The 22918-nt window shown below is 42.5% G+C and overlaps 1 protein-coding gene across 1 annotated transcript in view; it reads right to left on the bottom strand.

Annotated features, from left to right (window-relative positions):
* Positions 1-12439: 12439 nt before the first annotated feature.
* LOC116505281 (alpha-2-macroglobulin-like protein 1) overlaps positions 12440-22918 on the bottom strand; it is a 93437-nt gene continuing 82958 nt past the window's right edge. The window contains exons 32-36 of the mRNA XM_032212440.1: positions 22711-22826; positions 21508-21598; positions 14420-14488; positions 13299-14217; positions 12440-12481 (exon numbers count right to left, since the gene is read on the bottom strand). Coding sequence (XP_032068331.1) covers positions 13996-14217; positions 14420-14488; positions 21508-21598; positions 22711-22826 — 498 coding nt within the window. The 3' untranslated portion in view covers positions 12440-12481; positions 13299-13995. The remainder of the gene's footprint in view (positions 12482-13298; positions 14218-14419; positions 14489-21507; positions 21599-22710; positions 22827-22918) is intronic.

Here is a 22918-nt window from a genome sequence, read left to right as displayed (position 1 = left end):
AAAACTATTTTTAAAATTTTTATTCACAATACATTTCAAAGTATTGTGCATAGAATTTTTTAAAATTGTTTATTTCAATTTATTTTGGATAGAATCTTTTTTTAAATAGTCTAAGACAATTTAAAAAAAGAATCCACACAGAATAAAACTATTTTAAAAAATCCTATGCACAATAAATAAAATATTATTTTAAAATACATTAAAAAAATAAAAGGAAAAAAAACCTAGCTCACTTACCAGAAGGCAGGCACTCCAAGTCAATCCAGAATGATGTAGATGTTAATACAAAGAACTGAGCAAATTAAAATGGTGAAATTAGTCCCAGGGAAATATTTTTCAAAGAAACCTTGCCACCATTTTTCCCACACGAGCCAACCTCCAACCTCCATGCCCCTCCCCTCTGGGAAATCCAGGAAGTAACACTCGCTACTTCTCTAGCCAAAGTATTTCCTGGAGCTCTGTGGTACTGGGTCATCTTTTCTTATAAAAGGAAGTAAAAGGGGCAGGGGGGGTTCCATTTTCTTGCTTTAATGTTTTAATATCTTCAATGAAAGTACTGAGACATAGAGAGGGATTAGGCAGAGTGTCTTTTGTCTTGACCCGGTTAGAATTTCTTAAGCAAATCCACTATGCTTTCAACATGAAGCCAGAAAATCGGGACTTTTTTAAAACACCGCGGGACATGGGACAAATTGTTAGAAATCATGACTGTCCCACCAAAATCGGGACGTCTGATCACCTTACCATAGAAGAATAGGGTTGGAAGGGACCACAGAGGTTTTCTAGTCTAACCCTCTCCTGGCTTGTGCTTGATCTGTGTTCTTCCAGGGTAACCAGACCCTTCCTATAATAGCCAGGTACCACCTATTCCCATGATGGTGAACCTATGGCATGCATGGCAGCCAGAAGACCAGCTGGCCAGGTGCAGATGCGCTCACTGGAAACCCAAAGACCAGGTGGCCGGCACGCACATGTACACCAGCCAGCTGGTCTTCAGGTTTCTAGCATTCCGGCGTGTGTGCATTCCGGTTTGGGCACTCAGTCTACTGCTAGTCTACTGCTACTCAGTACCAAAAAGTTTTGCCATCACCGGTGTAAACCATCTTAAACTACCCCCCCCCCCCAAGATGAAATGGTAATTAGGAAGATATTTGAATGTGCTGAAATGGACAAGATGACTATGGAGTTAAAAGAAAGAGAAGACTCTGACTATTATAAAATTTGGAGTAGACTGTACAAGTGGCTAGAAAATAGAAGCCACAACAAGAAATAAAAGTTTTAAAAACTATTGATTATAATATGAAGAAAAATGTATGTATGCAAAATCTGATTATATGTATTATATTATTCTATTACAATATAATTATTGCGTTAGTATTAGAATTGTTAAAATCTACAAGAAGTCAATAATTGAATAATGAACTACAAAAGCAGAATATACATGCTGATACCGGAAGCTGTAAAATTATATTATATCGTTATGTTGTTTGTGTTTTTATCTGTTTTGTATTTGTGTATTTTTCTTGTTTTTTCCTTTTTCTTTTTTTTTACCTTTTTAAAACTTGAAAACATTCAATAAAGCTATTTAATAAAAAAAAAGAGAGTGAAATATTTTGGAGAATATTAAAAAGGCAGGATAGAATATTTCCGCTAAAGGAGAAATGGGAAAAAATCTTAAGGCTGCAGTTATTCACTTAAGAACTGTGGCAAGAAAGGTGATATAATGGGCTTAGTGACCAAAGTTACAATGGCATTGAAAAAAGTGACTGATGACCATGTTTCACACTTAGCAACCATTTTCACACTTAGCGACCGTTGCATCCTCATGGTCACATGATCAAAATTTTGATGTTTGGCAACAGTTACAATTTATATTTGTAAATTGTAGTTATGTTGAAATAAAAAAATATTACAATACTATTTTTGCATTGTATGAAAATTTTTGTTGTTCCGTATAAAATTTTTAATCAAGCCCTCTCTCTCCCCACCCCGATCAAAGGTTTACCAATCTGAAAATCCAATCTGAAAATCTGGTCACCTTATTCTATGGAAGCCTTTCCATTTGAGCCTAACCTGCAAAATAGCTTTTTTTGTTTGGGGATAAATTTGGTGGCTGCTTTGGATCCCAGAAAGTAGACAGCATTTTCTCCCCTAAAGGAGAAAAAATCTTAAGGGTGGCAGAAACCAGCTCCACCTTAAGATTTTTTTAATATATACATAAATATATTTGACGTGAACAAAATAATATCAATAACAACCATTGTACTAAGTTACTTAAGCAGCAAGAAATTCTGACTTGTCATATATGGGCGTAGTGTGAAAATATGTTGCAATGCTGGAAAAACAGTTTCTAATTCTGAGGAATAGAAACTGAAACTGCTTCTTTTCACATGTACACAGTATCACCACTGTGAATTGTCGCTACAGGGTGGAGTCGGAGAGGCCAGCAGGAACAGGTAAAAGAAAGTCCCTCTGTAGGTCCATTAAGGGCTCTATGATGTGAAGCAGCTTGATTGGCAGGTGAAAAAAGTGGAATATTTCCACATCTGCAATCTACCAGCACTCATCTGAACACCCCTGTTAAGAAGGAGGGTTGGTGGTTGCTTTTCACCATCAAGTGCTGTTTGCTGGAAGGAAAACAAAGTCAGTGGAATCAATCCACCCACTTCCTTAAAATAACCCACCATTGCTATGTAAGGACAGCATTGCTTCCAGCCTTATTTCTATTGTACAAAAAAGGGATCAGTACTGGCGGTAGCACAATTGATGCTGACATTTTTCTGCCAGCCGAGAACTGGGTGGGACTTTAGTGCAACTGACCAAGTACACTCTTTGAAAGAAGCATCGAACCCTACAGGGAATCTGCCCTACCTTCAACTGAAATTTAATACAAAATTTGGTGATTGCCACTGTTATCTGAATTATTGCTATTGTATTAATTTATTTTAGGTAATTCTGTTATATGTCTACTTTTCATTTTTATTAATCATTATAGGAATATGTATTTTTATTGTAGTATTTTCTGATCTAAAGACTGCAATAAAGCTTTGGATTTGAATGAGCCTTACAGGGGCAAGCAATACAAGCATCCCCTAAATCTTCCCTCTGCAAGGAAGGACAGGAATAGGATGAGAATTTAAACACTTTTCTTAGTTTTGTAGTCTGGATTTAAATGAAGGAATAAAACACTTTGGATATCCTCGAATATAGTTCACTTTTATTTGTACAACTTGCAACAAAAATATGTAACAATTTTAATCTCACACTTGCACTTAGGTTGGCAAATAGAATCAGAGGAATTTTTGAAGAATTATGCACCCAAAAGATGTCCAGAAAAAAAACCTATGTTCTGTATGAAATTCAGTGGGGAAGAAGTCACAAAAGATGGAGAAACTGGTGTACCAATACCCTTTCCCAACATGCAGAAATCAATGCTTTGGAAAGGCATGAAGAGAGACTGAACCAGAGAGCAACAACAAGATGCCACATCATTTGGTTTCTAAGTTGGAGCCCTTGTGGTTCTTGTAGCCACTCTATCATTGAATTCTTGAAGAGGCATCCTAATGTAACTGTGGAGATAAGAGTAGCTCAGTTGTTCAGGCCTAATAAGAAACATAACAGGAATGGCCTCAATTACCTAGTCAGTTCTGGAGTCCAGATATTCATTATGCTTCTACCTGGTAAGTTAATATTATTATCTCAATTTTATTTATGTAAGGATTCTAAATTTGTGCTACAACCTCACACCATTTCCCCGGGATGAGCTGAGTCCCCAATGGGTGAGTTGTAGAAGTTTTCCATTCTGTTTGCCATTTTATTACTTTAGTGTGCATTAATGTGCTATGTTATTTTATATTAATTTTATTTTTTGTCTTCTGTTTACCACCAAGAATCACCTAGTGATTTCAACATGAAATCACGGAGAACATGGTAGAAACAACAAAAGTCAATCAGTGCCCATTCTTCACTTGATTCATAGGTGATGCACAAACATTATTTAATCATTGCCCTTGTCTTCATTGTCCTCATCCTTCCTCTGTACAGAAAGGGGAAAAAGCCATGGCTAATGACCTGCCACCATCTCAAATTTTCAGTGTGTATTTGCATGCATTAAGTAGTTTGCCAAAACATCTGAATGATTGTCATGATGGAAGTTACAAGAGAGAACCTGTATATACAAAAATGTAAATATAAGCCTTGAAAAGTGATAAAGAGGTTTGCTCTCCTCTGGTCATTTGACCCTTAATTAGTTATCCAACATTTTTCAATCATAGTATTTTAAGTGTTTGGCCAGACCAGCTTTAGGACATAACTCATCTGGCCCTAGAGATTTACATTGTACAAATGAAAAGAAGAGAATTCCAGGTTGCTTCTGTCTTTGATTATGTTGCTGCCCTCTGGTGCTTTCGAGAATAATTTGATCCCCTGTTCTTTGTGGTAGCCACTGAAATACTGGAATGCTGATATCATGTCACCTCTAATTCTTCTTTTCTTTAGACTAGCCAAACCCAAATACTGCCAAATAAGTACATTCTTCTGTATTGTACCTTTGATTTTTCCTGTCTAAATGTAAAATCTTACTTTTCTCAACATTAAAATTCATTTTGTTGGTTAGGGCCCATTGTTCAACTTTGTCAAGATCTTTCTGGATCCTGACCTTGTCTTCACAGGTGTTGGCTATTCCTGACAGTTCATTGTCACCTGCAAATCTGATGAATTCCCCTTCTATTCCCTCATCTAAGTCATTTATGAAGATATTGAAGAGTACTGAGCCTGACAGAGCCTTGTGGTACCCCACTGCTTACTTCTCTCCATGTGGATTTAATACCACTAAGGACTTCTTGTTGAGTACAGTTTGTCAGCCAACTACAAACCCATCTGGTAGTGATGTTCTCTATTCCACATTTTTCTAGCTTACCAAGTAGGTGGTTGTGGTCTACTTTGTCAAATGCTTTAATGAAATCTAAGTGTACTATGTCCACAGTATTTTGCTGGTCTGCAAATTTAGTCACTTTATCAAAGAATGAAATAAGATTTCTTTGGCATGATCTGTTTTTAACAAACCCATGCAGGCTACTAGTTATAACTTTATTTGCTTCTAGTTGTTTGCAGATCTGTTTTTTTTATTATCTTTTCCAGAATCTTTCCAGGTATTGATGTTAGACTGATTTGTCTGTAGTTTCCTGGAAATCCACCCTCCCATCATGTTTCCATTAATCCAAAGCTTCATTCTGCCCTTTGTAATGTCCTGATGGAACATATCATTCCTTATTGGAGGGGACTGAACGAAAACAGGAATTTCTCTTTTTTTTGTTACCTTTTTGTATTTTATCTGCTTCACCGAGTAGCTGATTCTTTTCTCTTCCTTTCATTATGAACCTTCTAAAGCTGATTCTCAGCATCACTTCTGATACACTTTTGATTTCCTGACACCAGCTGCTATTATACAAGTTTGAGCAGCCACCTGTCTGTCTCCTTCCTCCTCTGTCCATTTTCTGTGTCTGTTCATGTTTGTCTTAACACCCCAAAGGTGCTTTTTCAAAAGGCAACTGGACTTTGTTTTTCCTTGAAGACATTTTGCTTCTCATCCAAGAAGCTTCTCCAGAACTGAAGAAGTTTAGTTCGAATAAAGTTCAATTGCCTTTTGAAAAAGCACCTTTGGGACAACCATGACCCAGATGACTGAGAATCTCCATAAGCATTTCTGTCTTAAGCCTTTTTTTTTTGTAGTCACACTGGTTTCTTTAGCTCTCCTCTTTTTTTCTCCAGAGTGCACAGTGCTCCTGGGGGCCGGGGAGGGCAAAACCTTTTTTAAAAAAATTACCGTTTCAAGCAAGTTAAAAACAAAACAACAGTCACAACAGTTTAAGTGGGGCCGGGAACTCATCAGCCCCAGGCCTGCCGGAACAGCCAGGTCTTAGTGGTTTTGTGGAAAGCCGGAAGGGTGGTGAGGGTCCGGCTCTCCATGGGGAGATCGTTCCAGAGGGCCGGAACAGCCACAGAGAAGGCCCTCCCCCGATAGCTTTCCTCCCCCCCCCATTGCTGTTTTGGGAGAAGATGCTTCCACACCAGTGCTGTTTTGGGAGGAGAGGCTTACCCCCCAGCGCTGTTTTGAGATGGAAGGCTTTCCCCCACCCCCAGTGCTGTTTTGGGACGGGAAGCTTTCCCTTCCCCAAGCGCTGTTTTGGGATGGGAGACTTTCCCCCCTTTCCAGTGCTGTTTAGGGATGGAGGCTTTTTCATCCTCCCCAGTGTGGTTTTGTGATGGGAGGCTCCCTCCCCCAGCGCTGTTTTGGAACACGAAGCTTTTTCATCCTCCCCAGTGTTTTTTTTGGAATTGGAAGCTTTTCCCCCCTCCCCAGTTCTGTTTTGGGATGGGAGGCTTCCCCCCAGCGCTGTTTTGGGATGGGAGGCTTTTTCATCCTCCCTAGTGCTGTTTTTGGGATAGGAGGTGTTACGTACAGACGTATGTTGTTAAATTTACATGTCTTCACATGCTCATCGGGGTTTGGTTGCTCAAACCCCGGGAAGTTTAAACAACTGGCTTCCCCACCTCCTCGGTGCTGTTTTGGGATGGGAGGCTTTTCCCCCTCCCCAGTGCTATTTTGGGATGGGAGGCTTTCCCTCCCCTCCACAGTGCTGTTTTGGCACAGGAGGCTTTTTCATTCTCCCCACCGCTCTTTTTGGGATGGGAGACTTTCCCACCTCCCCGGTGCTGTTTTTGGATATGAGTCTTCCCCCCCCCCTCCCCAGTGCTGTTTTGGGATGTGAAACCAAAATGGGTGTGTGTGTTGTGTGCACATATGTGGGGGGTCAAATGCACATATGGGGATAAGGGGAGTGTGGGGGGGGGGTTCACACACGAACGTGCATGGGGTGGGGTGCATGGGAAGGGCATTGCATTATGGGTGTGGGCACGCGCAGGTGTGTGACAGTGCACATGTGTGCTTTTGGCACCGAAGGAAAAAAGAGGTAGCTATCACTGATCTAGGAGTTCTGCAACCCAGCCTGCCGGCTGAATTAGTCACAAGACATCCTGAGCAGCTGCTTCAAAGATGGGTTAACGTATGAGGTCTACAACACCTGCCTCTCCAGGGATGCCCCTCCCACTCTCCATGACTGGTAAATCCTGGCTGAGGAAGCAGAGATTGACCTCGCCCATATTGTCCAGGGAGTGGATGGCGACAATCCTTTCTGGAGGGAAAGGAAACCCCAAAAGCAAAGGTGAGTGCTCAGAGTCCTCAGCAACAGTCCACCGCTTGCTTTAAGTGTGGAAAGGAGGGGCACTGGGCTGAGTATAGTTCCAACCAACTGTCCCAGAAGACAACCCCAGGACCCAACAAAAAGCTTACAAAGCCACTGCTATGAGCCCACGAGCTCTGGAAGGAGTGAAAGTTGTAGAGTTCACCCAACTCCCAAGGATGGCAAGAGAATTCTCACCAGTCCAGGAAAGAGCCCATGGGAGAGCGATACTGACTCCAATAATGACTCCCTGGTAAATGGCCTGATGACTTTGGTGACAGTTCCCATCAAACTGAAAAGCACAATCCTCGGGGCATAAAACCAGCCTGGTGGCCCTTCTGGACTCAGAATACACCAGGTGATTGATAAACCCTGCCTTGGTGGAGAAGTTGGGGGTGAGACTTAGACCGTTCAAAATGCCAGTGGCATTCTGCCAATTAGACAACTCCATTGTGTGTGTGTGGGGGGGGGGATTCCAGCAACTTTCATCACTGAGCTGATAGAAATGTGAATGGAAGCCCAAGAGACTTTGAGTCTTATTGTGGTCTTGGGCATAGAGAGACATTTAATGCTAGCATGGCTATAGAACTAGAACCCTTATGTGAACTGGAGGGAGGGGCTTGCTAAAAATCTGGTGGACTGAGGCTAAATTGAAATCAGGGAAAGACTTCATGATCCCAAAGCCAAGGCAGGAGGTGGGTGCTACCATGCAAGAACAAAAGAAGGCTGATCCCCAAATTTCAATAGAGTGTTGGGTCTTGTGGGACATATTTAGCAAGAAGGGTTAGGACCACCTCCCACACCACCAACAGAGAGACTGCTCCATAGAGATCTTGCCAGGAGCTAACCTACCCAAGCCCAAACGGTACTTGATGACTACAAGGGAGCTAGAGGAGCTGCATCATTTTTATAGATAAGAACCTAAAGAAGGGATTTATCCAACCAGTTCAATCCAGTGTGGCTGCCCTGATGTTATTGCAGGAGAAAAGGGAAACGGCTGGAGGTCATTGAGCTCACCCCTCCTGCCCAGGAGGGGTTGGGAGCTCTAACTCCATGGAGGAGAGTGAATCAAACCGTAACCCTGCCTTGACTACTTATTTCTACTCAAAATGGACCCAGGAAAAGAAAAAGCCACCCTGGACTGCAACCCTTCGAACCCTCAAGCAACTGCAGAGCTTTTTGGGGTTCACAAACTTCTACTGGCAGTTCATTCCCCCTTCGCTAAAAGAGCCCTGGTGATCACCAAACTGCTAAAGACAGGGAAAGAGGGGCCAAACCACAGGCCAAACCTTGCTAGAGTGGACTATTGAGTGTCAGGGGACATTTGAGAAGCTCAAGTGGCTATTCATGGAGGAACCAGTACTAAAACACCCTAACCCCGAAGAACCATTTGTCATTAAGGCAGATGCTAGTGATGTAGCTGTGGGGGCCATCAGAGGAACAAACATGGAAACCTTCAACCATGCACCTATACCTCCAGAAAACTCACTGACCACGAACGAACATGAGTGATGTGAAAGGAGGAGACCTTCATGGTCTGTGGGGCTGGCCTGGAAACAACAAAGGATCAACCCATGGTGCCTCTGCCAGCAAAAAGGGGGCTCAGTGGGGCTGCACCCCATTTTCAGCTGTGACAGCCTCCTAAAGCCCTCTGGCAGCAAAAAGAAGCTTGGTGTGTGTGCCCCCACCATGCCCTGTTTACAGCCACGATGGCCTCCTGCAGCCATCTGGCAGTGAAAATGGAGCTCGGGGGGAGGGGGGCACTGTGGCATGCTGTTTTTGCTAGCAGCTCCATTTTCATTGGCAGAGGTCTGCAGAAGGTCATCATGGGGGGCCCCACGAGCCCCCTTGAACTCTATTTTTGGTGGCAGAGGGCTGCTGAAGGCCATCATGGCCAAAAATGGGGTGTGGGGGGCCCATGCACCTCCCGAGATACATTTTCACTGGCAGAGAGCTGCAGGAGGCTATTGCAGCTGAAAACAGGGTTTGTTTGCCACGCGTAGCCCTCAGCTATACTTTTGGTGGCAGAGAGCTTCAGGAAGTTGTTGTGGCCAAAAAACAGGTGTGGGACCCCTCCATGTGGCCCCCTCAGCTCTGTTTTCACTGGCAGAGGGCTGCAGGAAGCCGTTGTAGCCGAAAACGAATGGTGTGGGATGGCTGTGTGTGGGCCCCCGGGTCATGCAAAACCAACTAAAACCAACTAAAAAACAAACAAAAGGAGAAATATTTTCCCTTTTGCATTTGAGCATGTAAGAAGGGACAGGAAAGGAGAAATTGAAAGAGGAAAGACAAAGAAAAAGAAGGGAAGATGGGAAGAGAGAAAAGAAAGAAAAATAAGGAAGGAAATTATGAGAGTGAAGGAGGGTCTCAGGGAAGTCCTGTCTTAGCACTTGGCCACCACAGGTACCCCCACCATGGCCACACCCACCTCAGCCACATGCACCCAGCCCTCTGAGGTCAAACACAACCCTGATGCAGCCCTCAATGAAATCAAGTTTGACACCCCTGCTTTAGACTATCCATACCCAATTCTTAGGTGGAAAACCTAATTTGAGACACAGCAGAAAGGGACTGGAGAGTGGGTGGAGGATGATGTAGAACATGCCTGTTCTTGAGGAAGAGCTAGTAGCCCATACTTGGACAGGGACACCCTTGTTGTCAGCCCAAAGAATGAGACAAGGATAAAATAGACCTTCTGCTTTCCAGCCCTGCAGTCTTATGATGAAATCACAATCCCCATTAGAATGTATCTAAAAAGGTTACATAATGGCAACTGGACCAAAGTTTATTAAACGGAGATGTTTTGTTACTCATCCAAGTAATGTCAAAATGAAAATTGTGGGTAGGCAGAGAGTCATTGGAATGAACTAATTCTTGCCATACAGACTGCACGGGTTTTCTCCCCAAACTGAAAAACAACATGTGAATGAAGAAGTTACTTGGATGAGTAATAAAATGCTCAGTTTTAATAAACTTTAGTCCAGTTGCCATGATTTAACCAGAATTTCCCAACCTTCCATGGTTGGTGGCCTGGGGGAAGGGAGTGGCTGGGGCCTTTACACGTGCATGTGCATGTGCAAACAGGGCTGCGAGCAAGTATACATGATGTAAAGGGATGGTGACAATAGCACCCATGTGGGGCTTGCGGCAATGGTAGCATCTGTGCAGTTGGGAACCATTTATTTAATCTTGCTAGATACTTTTGGCCTGGATGATTTAATCTTCATTTACATCCCCATCAAAATGAAACAAGACAAGAACAATCAGTTTCAGAAATTTTAATGTTTATACTTCAAATATGAAAATAAAGGATTCAGTGGATGTCTTTTTTGTATTTTTCTGTAAAAAGAAACAGAAATTTAAGATTACATAATATTCCATAATTTTCTTTGGGGGGAGGGAGACAAGGACTATTTTCAGAAAGATGGTTCCTAGCACTTACAAAATCAACACTTTCCTATTGTAAGTCGGGAATTGAGAGTTTTACTCCTTTTTAGTGTGTTTATCCTCAATTTTATTCCTTCTTTCATTTATGATCAGAGTGAACCTGTCGTTTTGTTAAAAAGCAAATTGCTTTCCTCCATTTTTTTCTATTCTGTATGTTTCAATATTTTAACTCACCAAAATCAAGAGATTCTTGGGATTACCATCTCAACAATAAAATAATCACAGTATGAAGAATGTTACATGGGTTAAATAGTAATTGGCTAAAATAACAAAGCAACCAATTAATGGAATAAAAATAACTACCTTTCTTTTATGGTCTCTTAAAATTACCATTGTTGAGATATTTTCTTTGTGGTCTTTTTAAATATTCCAGCATTAATTGTACTAACTACAATTTTCTTTCACTCGCTTACTTTTTCTCTTAAGGCTGATCCACACAACCAGTGTGTGCTAGCATATGTAACTATCTGCACTGGGAAGACAATAGTCTTTCTGATTTACGTGGGTTTGGTTCACTGTTCAGACAGTGCTGCAAAGTTGTCTTGCTGTACTTCATTTCATTTTAGGCAAAGGCCTCCATTCTAAATGTTTGGTGTACTGCAGCAGGAGTGCCACCATCCCTTTGGTCACTCGTTCCTGCTCTCATTAACTTTTCATCCAGGGGTGCTGGTCTGGGGATCTGCTGGACTTCCTTATTTTAATAGATTCACTGATGGACCAGTGAAAGGCTATGGTTTTTTTTTTACCAGTGCATTTTTATTTAGTAAACCACATAAAGTAGACAGGAATGCCAGATTTCTGATTTGCCAGTGAAAGGAATAATAATAAAACTATGGCATTTTCTTTTCTTTTCTTTTCTTTTTGCTGTTTGCTTTCATGGCATGGATGACATGAGTAAAGAATCAGGGGAATCTTTCAATCTTTGCACAGTCTAAAAAAAAACCTCTAGGCTATCACAATGGCCAGAGTTTAAGTATAGGTATAAACTCGGCAAGGAATTTATTTATTTTCACCAGGTTTCTGCCCTTGAGACAAACAACTTGACAATCTGCAGCCCGGAGCTATCCTTCCCTGCCCTGAATCAGAAGTATGTACCATGTTGTTAAGTGAATCACTGCTGTTGTTAAGTTAGTAACACAGTTGTTAATGAATCTGGCTTTCCCTTTGACTTTGATTGTCAGAAGATCGCAAAAGGGGATCATATGATCTGGGACATTGCAACCATCATAAATATGAGTTGGTTACCAAGTGTCTGAATTTTGATGACATGACCATGGGAATGCTGTAATGGCCGTAAGTGTGAAAAGTGGTCTTAAGTCCCTTTTTTCAATGCTATTGTAAATTTGAATGGTCACTAAATGAATTGTTGTAAGTTGTGGACTACCTGTAATTATAAATACAAGCTTTAAAAAGGAATAACAATAACAACTAGAGAACTGCAGGAAATTAATTATGTAATATTTAAAACAATATTTGTATAATATTATGCATACTTATACAATATTATCTATAAAACAATATTATGGATAATAATATCCTGGAATTACAAAATGGCTATTTTTCAGTTTGATCTCTCTAAACCTTTTGTCAAAGGAGTGCAGTCACAGCAAGACTTACACAATTACATTTTTTCACCATAAAATATTTTTTTCCACAACAGACTGTGAACTGGACCATAATCTGGGAAAGAAGTCAATTAGGAAATTAATAATAGACAAAAATGTGTAAAAGCATTACAACATCATCTTTACCTTCACTGCAAGGAGCATTATATTCAACAACAGTATTGTCATCTGAATAATAAAAAAGGATAGAGAGTAAGGTGTTTATATCATTTCTCAAACGAAAAAAGCACCCCCCCAAAAAAGCACATGAGAAGTAAATTTTAAATAAACCATATCGTTTACAAGAACATCTTTTTTTTCTAAAAGCAAAAACACTCCCTCTCATATTACATGGTGCAAAAGTTAATTCAACTTGAGAGGAAACTGCTGTTTTAATCAGCCAGTCCCCAAGACCAGTACCTGTTATAGCATAGTGGAGAGTAACAGGAACCTTCACTCAAATCAGGGGTGTCAAACCCAATTTCATTGAGGGCCACATCAGGGCTGTGGTTGACCTTGGGGGGGATGGCAGATGTGGGCGTCTGGGTGAGTATGGCCAGCTTGACTCCATTCCCCAAACTGCTGGCATGTTTCATCTTCGCACTGGGTAGACCAGGCCGAAGCCACGCTGGCCCGATGTTTCCTCTTTGCATTGGGTAGACCAGGCCAAAGTGACACGGATAGATTGAGCCAAAGAGATGTGGGCCTACTCCTTACATTTTCCAGGACAGCCCCATGGGCCATATCTGAGGAGAATGGGGAGCAATAGCAATAGCAGTAGACTTATATACCACTTCATAGGGCTTTCAGCCCTCTCTAAGCGGTTTACAGAGAGTCAGCATATTGCCCCCAACAATCCGGGTCCTCATTTTACCCACCTCGGAAGGATGGAAGGCTGAGTCAACCCTGAGCCGGTGAGATTTGAACCGCTGAACTGCTGATCTAGCAGTAGCCTGCAGTGCTGCATTTAACCACTGCGCCACCTCGGCTCTAGGGATATGCTTACCTGGATGGTAATAATCATAAACTTTAATTATTGCAGGCTTAAGATCTGTTATTTCATATCTGACCACATCTGGGCTGTGGGCCTTGTGTTTGACACCCCTGACTCAGATGATCATTGTGGAAAAAATTGTTATTTTTTCCTTTTCAAAAGTAATGATTAAGCAGATTTCTGTATACAATCATAGTAACATGACATGATCTAATAGGGAATTTAGGAATATTAGAACGAATATATCATGCAGTATTATCATCATCTTTGTATCTTAATATCCATAGAATATGTGAGTATAATGTATTGGTAGAAAAACCATCATAGGTATAATGAAAAATATGGGCTTGAATGGGATCTGCTTACCCATGCGAGGCACACACATTTTTCAATATTAGTGGTTGACTTTTATTTTCAACTGAACAGCAGTCTAATCGTGCTACCTTGCCCATTTTCCAGCTTTATTTCATGTTAAGTAGAGTAACTGAAGGATGTTCTTCCACCAACTAGTGATTTTTAGTGAGAGAGAAAGTATCCCTGTCTTTTGTATATCAGGTACGTTATAAATAAGAACAATACCTATGGCAGGATAGAAATCACCAGTATGAACAGCAATTTTTCTGCCAACATAGTTTTTAACCAATTGAATGACTGGTGAATAGCACTAATTCAGCCCAGAATTAAGGATGCCAGCTGCTAATTTTGGCCCTCAGCTCAGTATTGGATGGAAACAAGATTGAAATGCATAGAAAGGATGGTGAAGAACCCTGGCATGGTTCTTTGGACTAAAAAAAGAGGAGAATGGGGAGCAACTAGGGATATGCTTACTTGGATGGTAATAATCATAAACTTTAATTATTGCAGGCTTAAGATCTGTTATTTCATGTTCTTGTATCACTTCAAAACTGTAGTTTTGAACTGTATTATCAAGCTGAAGAAAGACAAAGGTAGAGAAAAGTTTTGTTCTGCAGTCCAGTCTTTTGTCCCCAGAAAGTGGTCTTAATATTAATATTAATTCCACATTTTCATCTTCCCTGAAGATGAATTGTCATCTGGACTGAATTTCCACATCACCTTTACCCCCTTTAAACCTAGCTTCATATCAAATTGACAAGGATATTAAGAGATCTTACCTGATCGAGGTAAATAGTGATTTTGTCTAGATCAAGTTCAACTTTCTTTACATGGCCTTCGCCTTCCAGCTATTAGAATATAGAACAGTAAAGCATAATCAGGCAATAGTATGACTGATCATATGAGCCATGAACTAATGCACTACATGTAAACCTATGCAAAACATGAAATGAAATTATATGTGACATGTAGGTTACATGATCTTTATATTAATGAGGATGGCCAGTCCACAGCCTGTGGATTGCATTACACTCCAATTCCTCATAGGTCTTGCTTCTCTTTCTAGTTAGCTAGATTTGAATCTTCTTTGTCACCAATTGGGCTGCCTTTTTAAAAATGCTGGAATGTCAAGAATAGGTATTCATGGGCCTGTGAGATGTTATGAGTAGTACCATATTTTTTTGCACTGTAAAATGCTCCAGATTAAAAGATGCACCTAGCTTTTGGGGAGGAAAACGAGAAAAAATCTGCCTCTGCCTCCCAGCAACTTGCCTTCATGCAGCAAACAGCCTAGTCAGATTCAGCACAGCCTTGATTTAGCACAAGTAGCTGATTGGTGATTGCATTGGCCTCCCGGAATACAACTGATCAGCTGTTCCAGGCTAGGGGATCGCTGCCACCCAACGCCACTGCCACTGCCTATTGCCGCATTTGCACACTCCAATTTCAGCCTTCACACCCCCCATTTTCAGCCTCCATGCATCTTATTTTTGGCCCATTCCAGGGACTTTTTGGTGGTGATAGGCAGTGGCAGTGATAGGCAGTAGCGGCGATCTTCACCACCTGGAACGGGCCAAAAATTAGTTGAGTGGAAGCCAAAAAATGGGGCATGTGGAGGTAGCGATCGGTCATGGCGGTGATGGGTAGCAGTGATACCCACAGCCTGGAACAGCTGATTGGCAGTATTCTGAGAGGCCTATCCAACTGCTTGTGCTATATCAGGCTGTGCTGAAGTTGACCAGGCTGTTTTCTGTTTGCTGCAAGGAGGCAAATTGTTGGGATGCAGAGGCTGAAGGGTGGAAGTTGGTGGGTGGGTGGAGCTTTGGCAACATTCATTCTATAAGACACACAGACATTTCCACCTACTTTTTTGGGGGGAGAGGAAGTGCATCTTATAGACCAAGAAACACGGTAATTGCCATTGGAAGCTTTTTAGAGTATTTGATACTGTTTTTTGGTTTAAACACTGTAGCCACAATACATGCAATTTGCAACTTCGAAAATTGGGTGTGCAGTCATATAAGTTTGATTTATAAATAAAATAAATGAACTTCTGACCTGATGAGCATCTCTGCATCCCACAGCATTTTAAACAGTTACAAATCCTAATATAGGTGGTCCTTGTAATGACCACTTGTTCAGCAACTGTTCAAATTTATGATGGGACTAAAAAGTGGTAGTTATAACTGGAACTGATATTTACAGTTGTCACAGCATCATGTGATCATGTTTTGCAATATTTCCTGCTGACTTCCCACAAGCAAAATCAATGGGGAAGCCAGCAGGAATTCAGAAGTCACAATCAGTGGTGGGATTCGGCCAGTTTGCACCAGTTCAGGAGAACTGGTAGCCTAACTTTTCTGCACTTCAGTGAACTGGCTGAATAGCCTTCCTCCTCTTCCCCACCTCTCCCCATCTGCCACACCCAAATTGCATTCGATAAAGGGGGGAAATGGCTAAGTGAGGGGCAGGAAGCCCTGCCATGCCCAACAAGAGGGGGAGAAGAGCCCTATCTTGCTCCACGTGCTGCAATGAAAGGCAGCGGCAGTTCAGCCCTTCCCTTCCCTGTCCTCTCCAGCACTGAAAGCCAAGTGTCAGCCCAGTTGCCCATCCATCCCCCTCTCTCTCTGTGTCCATCTCTGGGCTCAGCCGATGCCACAGTCCACCACACAGGCTGGGAACTACCATGCCATCCTCCACAAGTTTGAGAGACATGGAATAAATGTGCCAACGACCCCATGCCCCCCCTCTCCTCCTTCCATTCTGGGGGAGTGAAGACACCAATTCGTCAAAGGAGCAAATCACTCCCTTACCTCAGCCTTGGTCTTTCACCCTATCCCCCCACTCGCACACACACATTCCCGGCAAGAGAGTCCAGGCATAGAAGGGGTGCAGGGGTGGGTTTGGGATGGTACTACTGTTGGTTCACTTGTGTGCATGCTTTGCGTGCGAACAATTAAAATTGTTCTGTGCATGTGCAGAACTGAAAAACAAGATGGCAGTGCCAATGGCCCTCACCAGGGAATTGGTTCGGGGGCATGGCAGGCTGCTAAACCACTACCGGGTTGGCCAAACCGGGCTGAACAAATAGGAATCCACCACCGAAGGGGTACCACGAAAGAGGCAGAGTGGGCGATCACGTCAAACCTGAGGCATTAGGGGGAGCTGAGCAGAGCCCATGGATGCTGCCCCATAAGTGTCCTCCAAGAGAGAAGAGAAAGAGGCAGATGCTCCCAGCTTCAGAGGTGGAATCAGGGATTCTAGATTAGGGAGAGGAAGTGTTTTCCTTAAAATTCAGAATTGGGAGTTGCCAGGAATGTGGAACAACCAATGATAATTTTCCCTTTTGCCACATCATCGGTCTCTCTGGGCAGAGTCTCCCTTGACTTCACCCACCGGAGGAGATAGTTCTGGAGGAGATAGTTCGGCGCAGAGAGAGAAGTGGAGAAAGTGGGAGGGCAGCAGGGAAATGGGGAAAAATGGACTGAACTGCTTTAAGGCAGCTTAAGTAAGTTTTTAGTCCACCACAAAAATTCTCAGCCTCACACAAGTTATGCAGTTCCATTTCTATCTTCCTGGCTGCCACATGTGCCTCGGCCTTTTCTCCGCTGCTGCAGTGAGGCTGGCCGGCTTTGGTTGGAAGGGAAGTGCTAAGGGGGGTGGAGGGAAATGGAGCAGTGGTGCAATTCAAATAATTTAACAACCGGTTCTCTGATCTTTCCCTCTTTCTTCTCCCTGCTCCTCCCCCTTCCCTCATGCTGGCCGCTCCATTTCCATTTCTCCATTGCACTGCAGCGGCCATGCGATGGAGCTTGCCTCACCCACCATCCCCAGCTGCCTTCGCTCCCCACAAGCATTTGCTTGCTAATGTGATTTCCAGATCTCTTGTGTTTCTCTGTCCTGTTTCTCACCATTGTGCGCAGAGAAAGAAATGTTTGTGGGACTAAAACAAAAGTTTAATAAATCAATTCCAACTTCTTAGAAAAAAAATCTCATGAAGTTATAACTGATTGATTTTTTTTAGTCCCACAAACCTTTGTTCCCCTGCACACAATGGAGAGAAATGTGATGGAGCTGGAAATCAGGTTAGCAAGAAAATGCTTAGAAGAAGCGAAGCAGGGGTGGGTTCCTGCCAGTTCTAACCTCTTCTATAGAAGAGGTTCCACAAATCTACAATGCCGTTTAGAACCGGTTCCAGCTTCCTCCCCCTGCCTGTCCGCACATCATCAAGATGAAGGGCGAGAGGAGGAATTCTGGGAGTTGAAGTCCACAAGTCTTAAAGCTGTCAAGTTTAAACACCCCTGGGTTTTTTTTCCCTAAAGTGTTAGGGGTGGAAGGTCTTGTAACTTGACAGCTTTAAGACTTGCGTGCTTCAAATGCCAGAGTTTCTGAGCCAACATTTTGATTACTAAGCAAGAGCATTGTTAAGTGAGTTTCACCATATTTTACAAGTTGGCCCACCCACCCAGTCACATGGTTGGAAAGCCACTCCCATCCAGTCACATGGCCATCAAGCCACTCCCACAAAGCAGGCCACACCTACAGAAGAGGTTCTAAAAATTTTTGAAACCCACCACTGAAGCAAAGGCATCTGGGCAGTGGTGGGTGTGCAAGCTCCACATCATGGCTGCTACGCTGCAATGGAGAAATGGAAATGGAGCAGCCAGCATGAGGGAAGGAGGAGGAGCAGGGAGAAGAAAGTGGGAAAAGCTAGGGCAGCATCCATCGGCTCTGCTGGGCTCCCCATGATACCTCATATAGATGCATATAGATATAGATGGATAGAGATATACAGAGGGAGGGTGGGATGGGAGGAAGGAAGAAAGAAAGGAAAGAAAGAAATGAAGGAAGGAAGGAAGGAAGGAAGAGACAAAGAAAAAGAAAGAAAAGTTAGAGGCAAGAAAAAAGGAAGGAAAAGGAAGAAAAAGAAGAAAGGAGGGAAGGGAAGATAGATAGATAGATAGATAGATAGATAGATAGATAGATAGATAGATAGATAGATAGACAGACTATAGATATAGGAAGGAAGGAAGGAAGGAAGGAAGGAAGGAAGGAAGGAAGGAAGGAAGGAAGGAAGGAAAGAAAGAAAGATAGATAGATAGATAGATAGATAGATAGATAGATAGATAGATAGATAGATAGATAGATAGATGCTGGAAACTAATCTAGAAGAGAGGCAACCTAGAACTGAAGAGAAACTTCCAACAGTGAGGACAATTAGCCAGTGGAACGGCTTGCCTCTTGAAGTTGTGATGCTTCATTACTCGAGGTTTTTAAGAAAAGATTGGACAGCTACTTGTCTGGAATGGTGTAGTGTCTCATACTTGAGCAGATGGTTGGACTAGAAGACCTCTGAGGTCCCTTCTAGCCCTAGGATCCTATGATTCTAAATGCTGGAGAGAAGATGCCATGTTTTCTGCTTGGGGAGGGGGACATAGTTTGTTTTCCAATCCCATAAACAGTGCTACCATGGGCTCAGCTCAAGAAATAAGCAGTCGGCAAAATAAACCCATATAACAAGCTCCATCACAGTCTTGGTTGAAGGAAAGCAAGGAAAAGACACAGGAGTATCACTGCCTGTTAGAAAAGAGGAATAGAATCAGAATAGAGCTAGAAGGGACCACCAGGAGGCCCTCTACCATTCAAGACAAGTGGCTGTCCAGTCTTTTCTTGAAAGCCTCCAGTGATGGAGCACCCACAACCTCTGGAGGCAAGCTGTTCCAATGGTCAATTGTCCTCACTGTTAGGAAGTTTCTCTTTAATTCCAGGTTGCTTCTCTCCTTGTGTAGTTTTTGTCCATTGTTTCTTGTCCTGACCTCTGGTGCTTTGGAGAATAGGTTGGCCTCCTCTTTTCTGTGACAGCTCTTCAAATACTGGGAGACTGTTATTGTGTCACCCCTGGTCCTTCTGTTCATTAAAGTAGACATACCCAATTGCTATAACTGTTCTTCCTATGTTTTAGACAAACATATGAAACGGAGATGAGATCACATCACTCAGATGAAAACTGCTGTGTTTCCCCAAAAATAAGACCTGGTCCTTTGAAAAGACCCATTAGGTCTTATTTTCAAGGGCTATCTTACTTTACAGCAGGTGAGAGTGGGCTGTGTATAAGGCGGCAGCCCAGGGTCAAAGCGCCAGCAGAATGCCAGAGGATCAGGGAGCTGAAGCCAGTGGGCATCCTGCCTGCAGCGCCTATGCCAGCTGCCCCTTCTGGCCAGAGCTGGAATGCTGCTGTGTTTAAGTGCCAGGTGATGCTGGTCTTCCCTCCGTTGGGCCTGGGCAATTTGCTTCCCCCAAGCATTTCTTTTGCCTACCTGATTTCCAGCTCCATCACATTTCTCCATTGCGTTTCTCGCTTTCGAGTACAGAGAAACAAAAGTTTGTGGGACTAAAAAAAAGTTCAACCAATCAATTCCAACTTCTTGTGAAAAAAAAATCTAACAAAGGTTGGAACTGATTTTTTTTTTAGTCCCACAAACTTTTGTTCCCCTGCACATGAAGGCGAGAAACACGATGGAGAAACATGATGGAGCTGGAAATCAGGTTAGCAAGGAAATGCTTGGGGGAAGTGAGGGCATCTGGGCAGTGGTGGGTGGGGCAAGTTCCATGGCATGACCGTTGTACTGCAATGGAGAAATGGAAATGAAGCGGCTGGCAAGAGGGAAGGAGGAGGAGCAGGGAGAAGAAAGAGGAAAAGATCAGAGAAGCTTTTGTTAAATTATTTGAATCCCATCACTAGTCACAATCACACGAGATTCTCACTCAATGTCCTGCATGACCCTTTTTTAATGATGGCAACTATGGTTGCTGGAATTGCTATTGATTAGCAGTGTGGTTATGTTGTTTTCTGACTTATGATCACAATGCTTAACAATAGAGTTTCTGGTCTCAATTAATGTTGTTAAATTAAGACTATCCATAGTACCATTAGTTCCTCCTTAGAAGTGGTGATAATGTTTAGTTTAGTTTAGTTTAGTTTATTTGTCTTGTATGCCGCCCACTCCCGAAGGACTCTGGGCGGTTCACAATAGACAAGGGAAGGGGGATAAATAGACAAAGACAACATTTTAAAAAGGCAACATTCACAGTTTCCGTGGGGCTGGATGTTTCACAAGCCCCCCGGCCTGCTGGAGCAGCCAGGACTTGGTGGCTTTGCGGAAGGCCGGGAGGGTAGTAAGGGTCCGGATCTCCACGGGGAGATCATTCCAGAGGGCTGGAGCTGCAACAGAGAAGGCTCTCCCCCAGGGAGTCGCCAGCCAACATTGGCTGGCAGATGGAATCCGGAGGAGACCTAACCTGTGAGATCTAATCGGTCTATGGGAGGTAATCGGCAGGAGGTGGTCTCTCAGGTACCCAGGTCCGATGCCATGTAGGGCTTTATAGGTAATGACCAGCACCTTGAAGCGGGTCTGGAGACTAATGGGTAGCAGTGCATCTCGTGGAGGATAGGTGTGACGTGGGTGTACCTGGGTGCACCCACAATCGCTCGCGCGGCTGCATTCTGGACTAACTGAAGTCTTCGAACACTCTTCAAGGGCAGCCCCATGTAGAGCGTGTTACAGTAATCCAGTCTTGAGGTCACAAGGGCGTGAGTGACTGTCTGAAGGGCCTCCCGTTCCAGGTAGGGTCGCAATTGGTGCACCAGGCGAACCTGGGCAAAGGTCCCCCTGGTCACGTCTTGTAATTGTTCTCATATCATCAGGGCAAGCCAACAAGATTTTGAAAACTGGCAATAACAGCAGTTTACTGAATTCCATAATAACAAGCATATATAATTCATAAGGATAATTTTTACTGCAAATGTTAGAAATATTTCTTAATATATCTGAGGAACAGCAGAAGATGAGAGTTAAGATTTTCTTACCTTCATCACAGATTTCTTCAGAGGAATGAATCCTGATACCATATTCACTTCTATTAGAGCCATATTACTTGTCTCTCGTTGACCTATGTAGCTAAACAAAGGAATTCCCAATCAAAACAGAAATGAAAATTCTGGGAAAGATTAATCCAGATGAGAAAAGAAGATGATTTTCTCCAGGTTCAAGAAACACTCACAGACTCCTTTTTCCCCAATGATAATTCTCTGAGCCAAAGTCAATGACGAGTAAACATGATTAGTAGCCTCAGCTTACGAAGTTTGAAGCAATTTCTGTGTCAGGCCTGCAATCATATTCCTTTTAGGATCTTTGGCCTGCCACATACTCTCTCTTTTTCTTTACTATGCTGTTTCATTAGTGGGAAATTGGGAGGTGGTAGGAGTAGAATGTGTTTGTTTTCAAAATAAAAAATTCCTTTCTAGAAATCAAGATCAAGGTCTTTGCACCTCTGCATCTGACCGGAACTAGATGGGTGGAAATGCCAACGTGGCAGAGGAAGATTGGACCATGTGATGGACTTGTGGGTGTGGGGACAAGTTCATGAACTTTCAACTGTGTGGAAACCCAGGAAGCCTTCAGATTCGGTTTTCTACAGATGTGCCAACATGTCTGTCTTATTAAATTGGAACTTTGATGAAAGTTATGTCTTGAACTCTGATTTAATTCTGGATGATATTTGGAATGCTGACATTCTGTTTTTAAGGAGTTAGCCCCTCTGCTTTGTTTCGTCTATTCACTATCTTAGATTAGCCCAAATACAAAGTTGTCCCTGAGCATTACACAGTCTTTTGGAGTACCTGAAGGAAAATGAGCAACTAAGGCAGAACAGTTATCGTGGCACCTAGCTATATGTCTTGTTGGCCTGACAAACATGAAGAGGGGGACTTCTGAATGAGAATGAATACGGTATTCAGCTCTGTGCCATAATTCAAAGTGGTGGCCACTTAATTGGTGGTTTATCTGAATGGATGAATTATATGATGGTAAATAAAAGGAAATTTTCTTCTGGAGAAGATAACTATTGACTGGAGGCAGAAATTTGTTCATTCATTCACCACTGAATCTATCAAGGATTCCCAGTGGTTTGCAATAATAAATAAACATTTTTGCAGGAAAAGCAAACAATTCTCATTAGACAGGGGATGGACTTGCTAATGAGAGTGTTCTAAACTAGTAATCCACCATACCTCAAATTTAGCAGGATGACAAAATGCTTCCAGGAATTGCACACATTTGGGAATATTTCCACATTCAAAGTAAAACTATTTGTCTTCTGCGGTGGTTGGTTATATCCAAGGACAGTCTAATTGGAAAAAAATAGTTGCTATATTCACATTTGTGTTGTAATGTGGGACAATGCTGAATACAATCAATGTATGAATAAAGTAGCATTTA

Source organism: Thamnophis elegans, chromosome 3, assembly GCF_009769535.1.
Source record: "Thamnophis elegans isolate rThaEle1 chromosome 3, rThaEle1.pri, whole genome shotgun sequence".
Taxonomy (NCBI): domain Eukaryota; kingdom Metazoa; phylum Chordata; class Lepidosauria; order Squamata; family Colubridae; genus Thamnophis; species Thamnophis elegans.
This window is presented reverse-complemented; position numbering and strand designations above follow the sequence as displayed.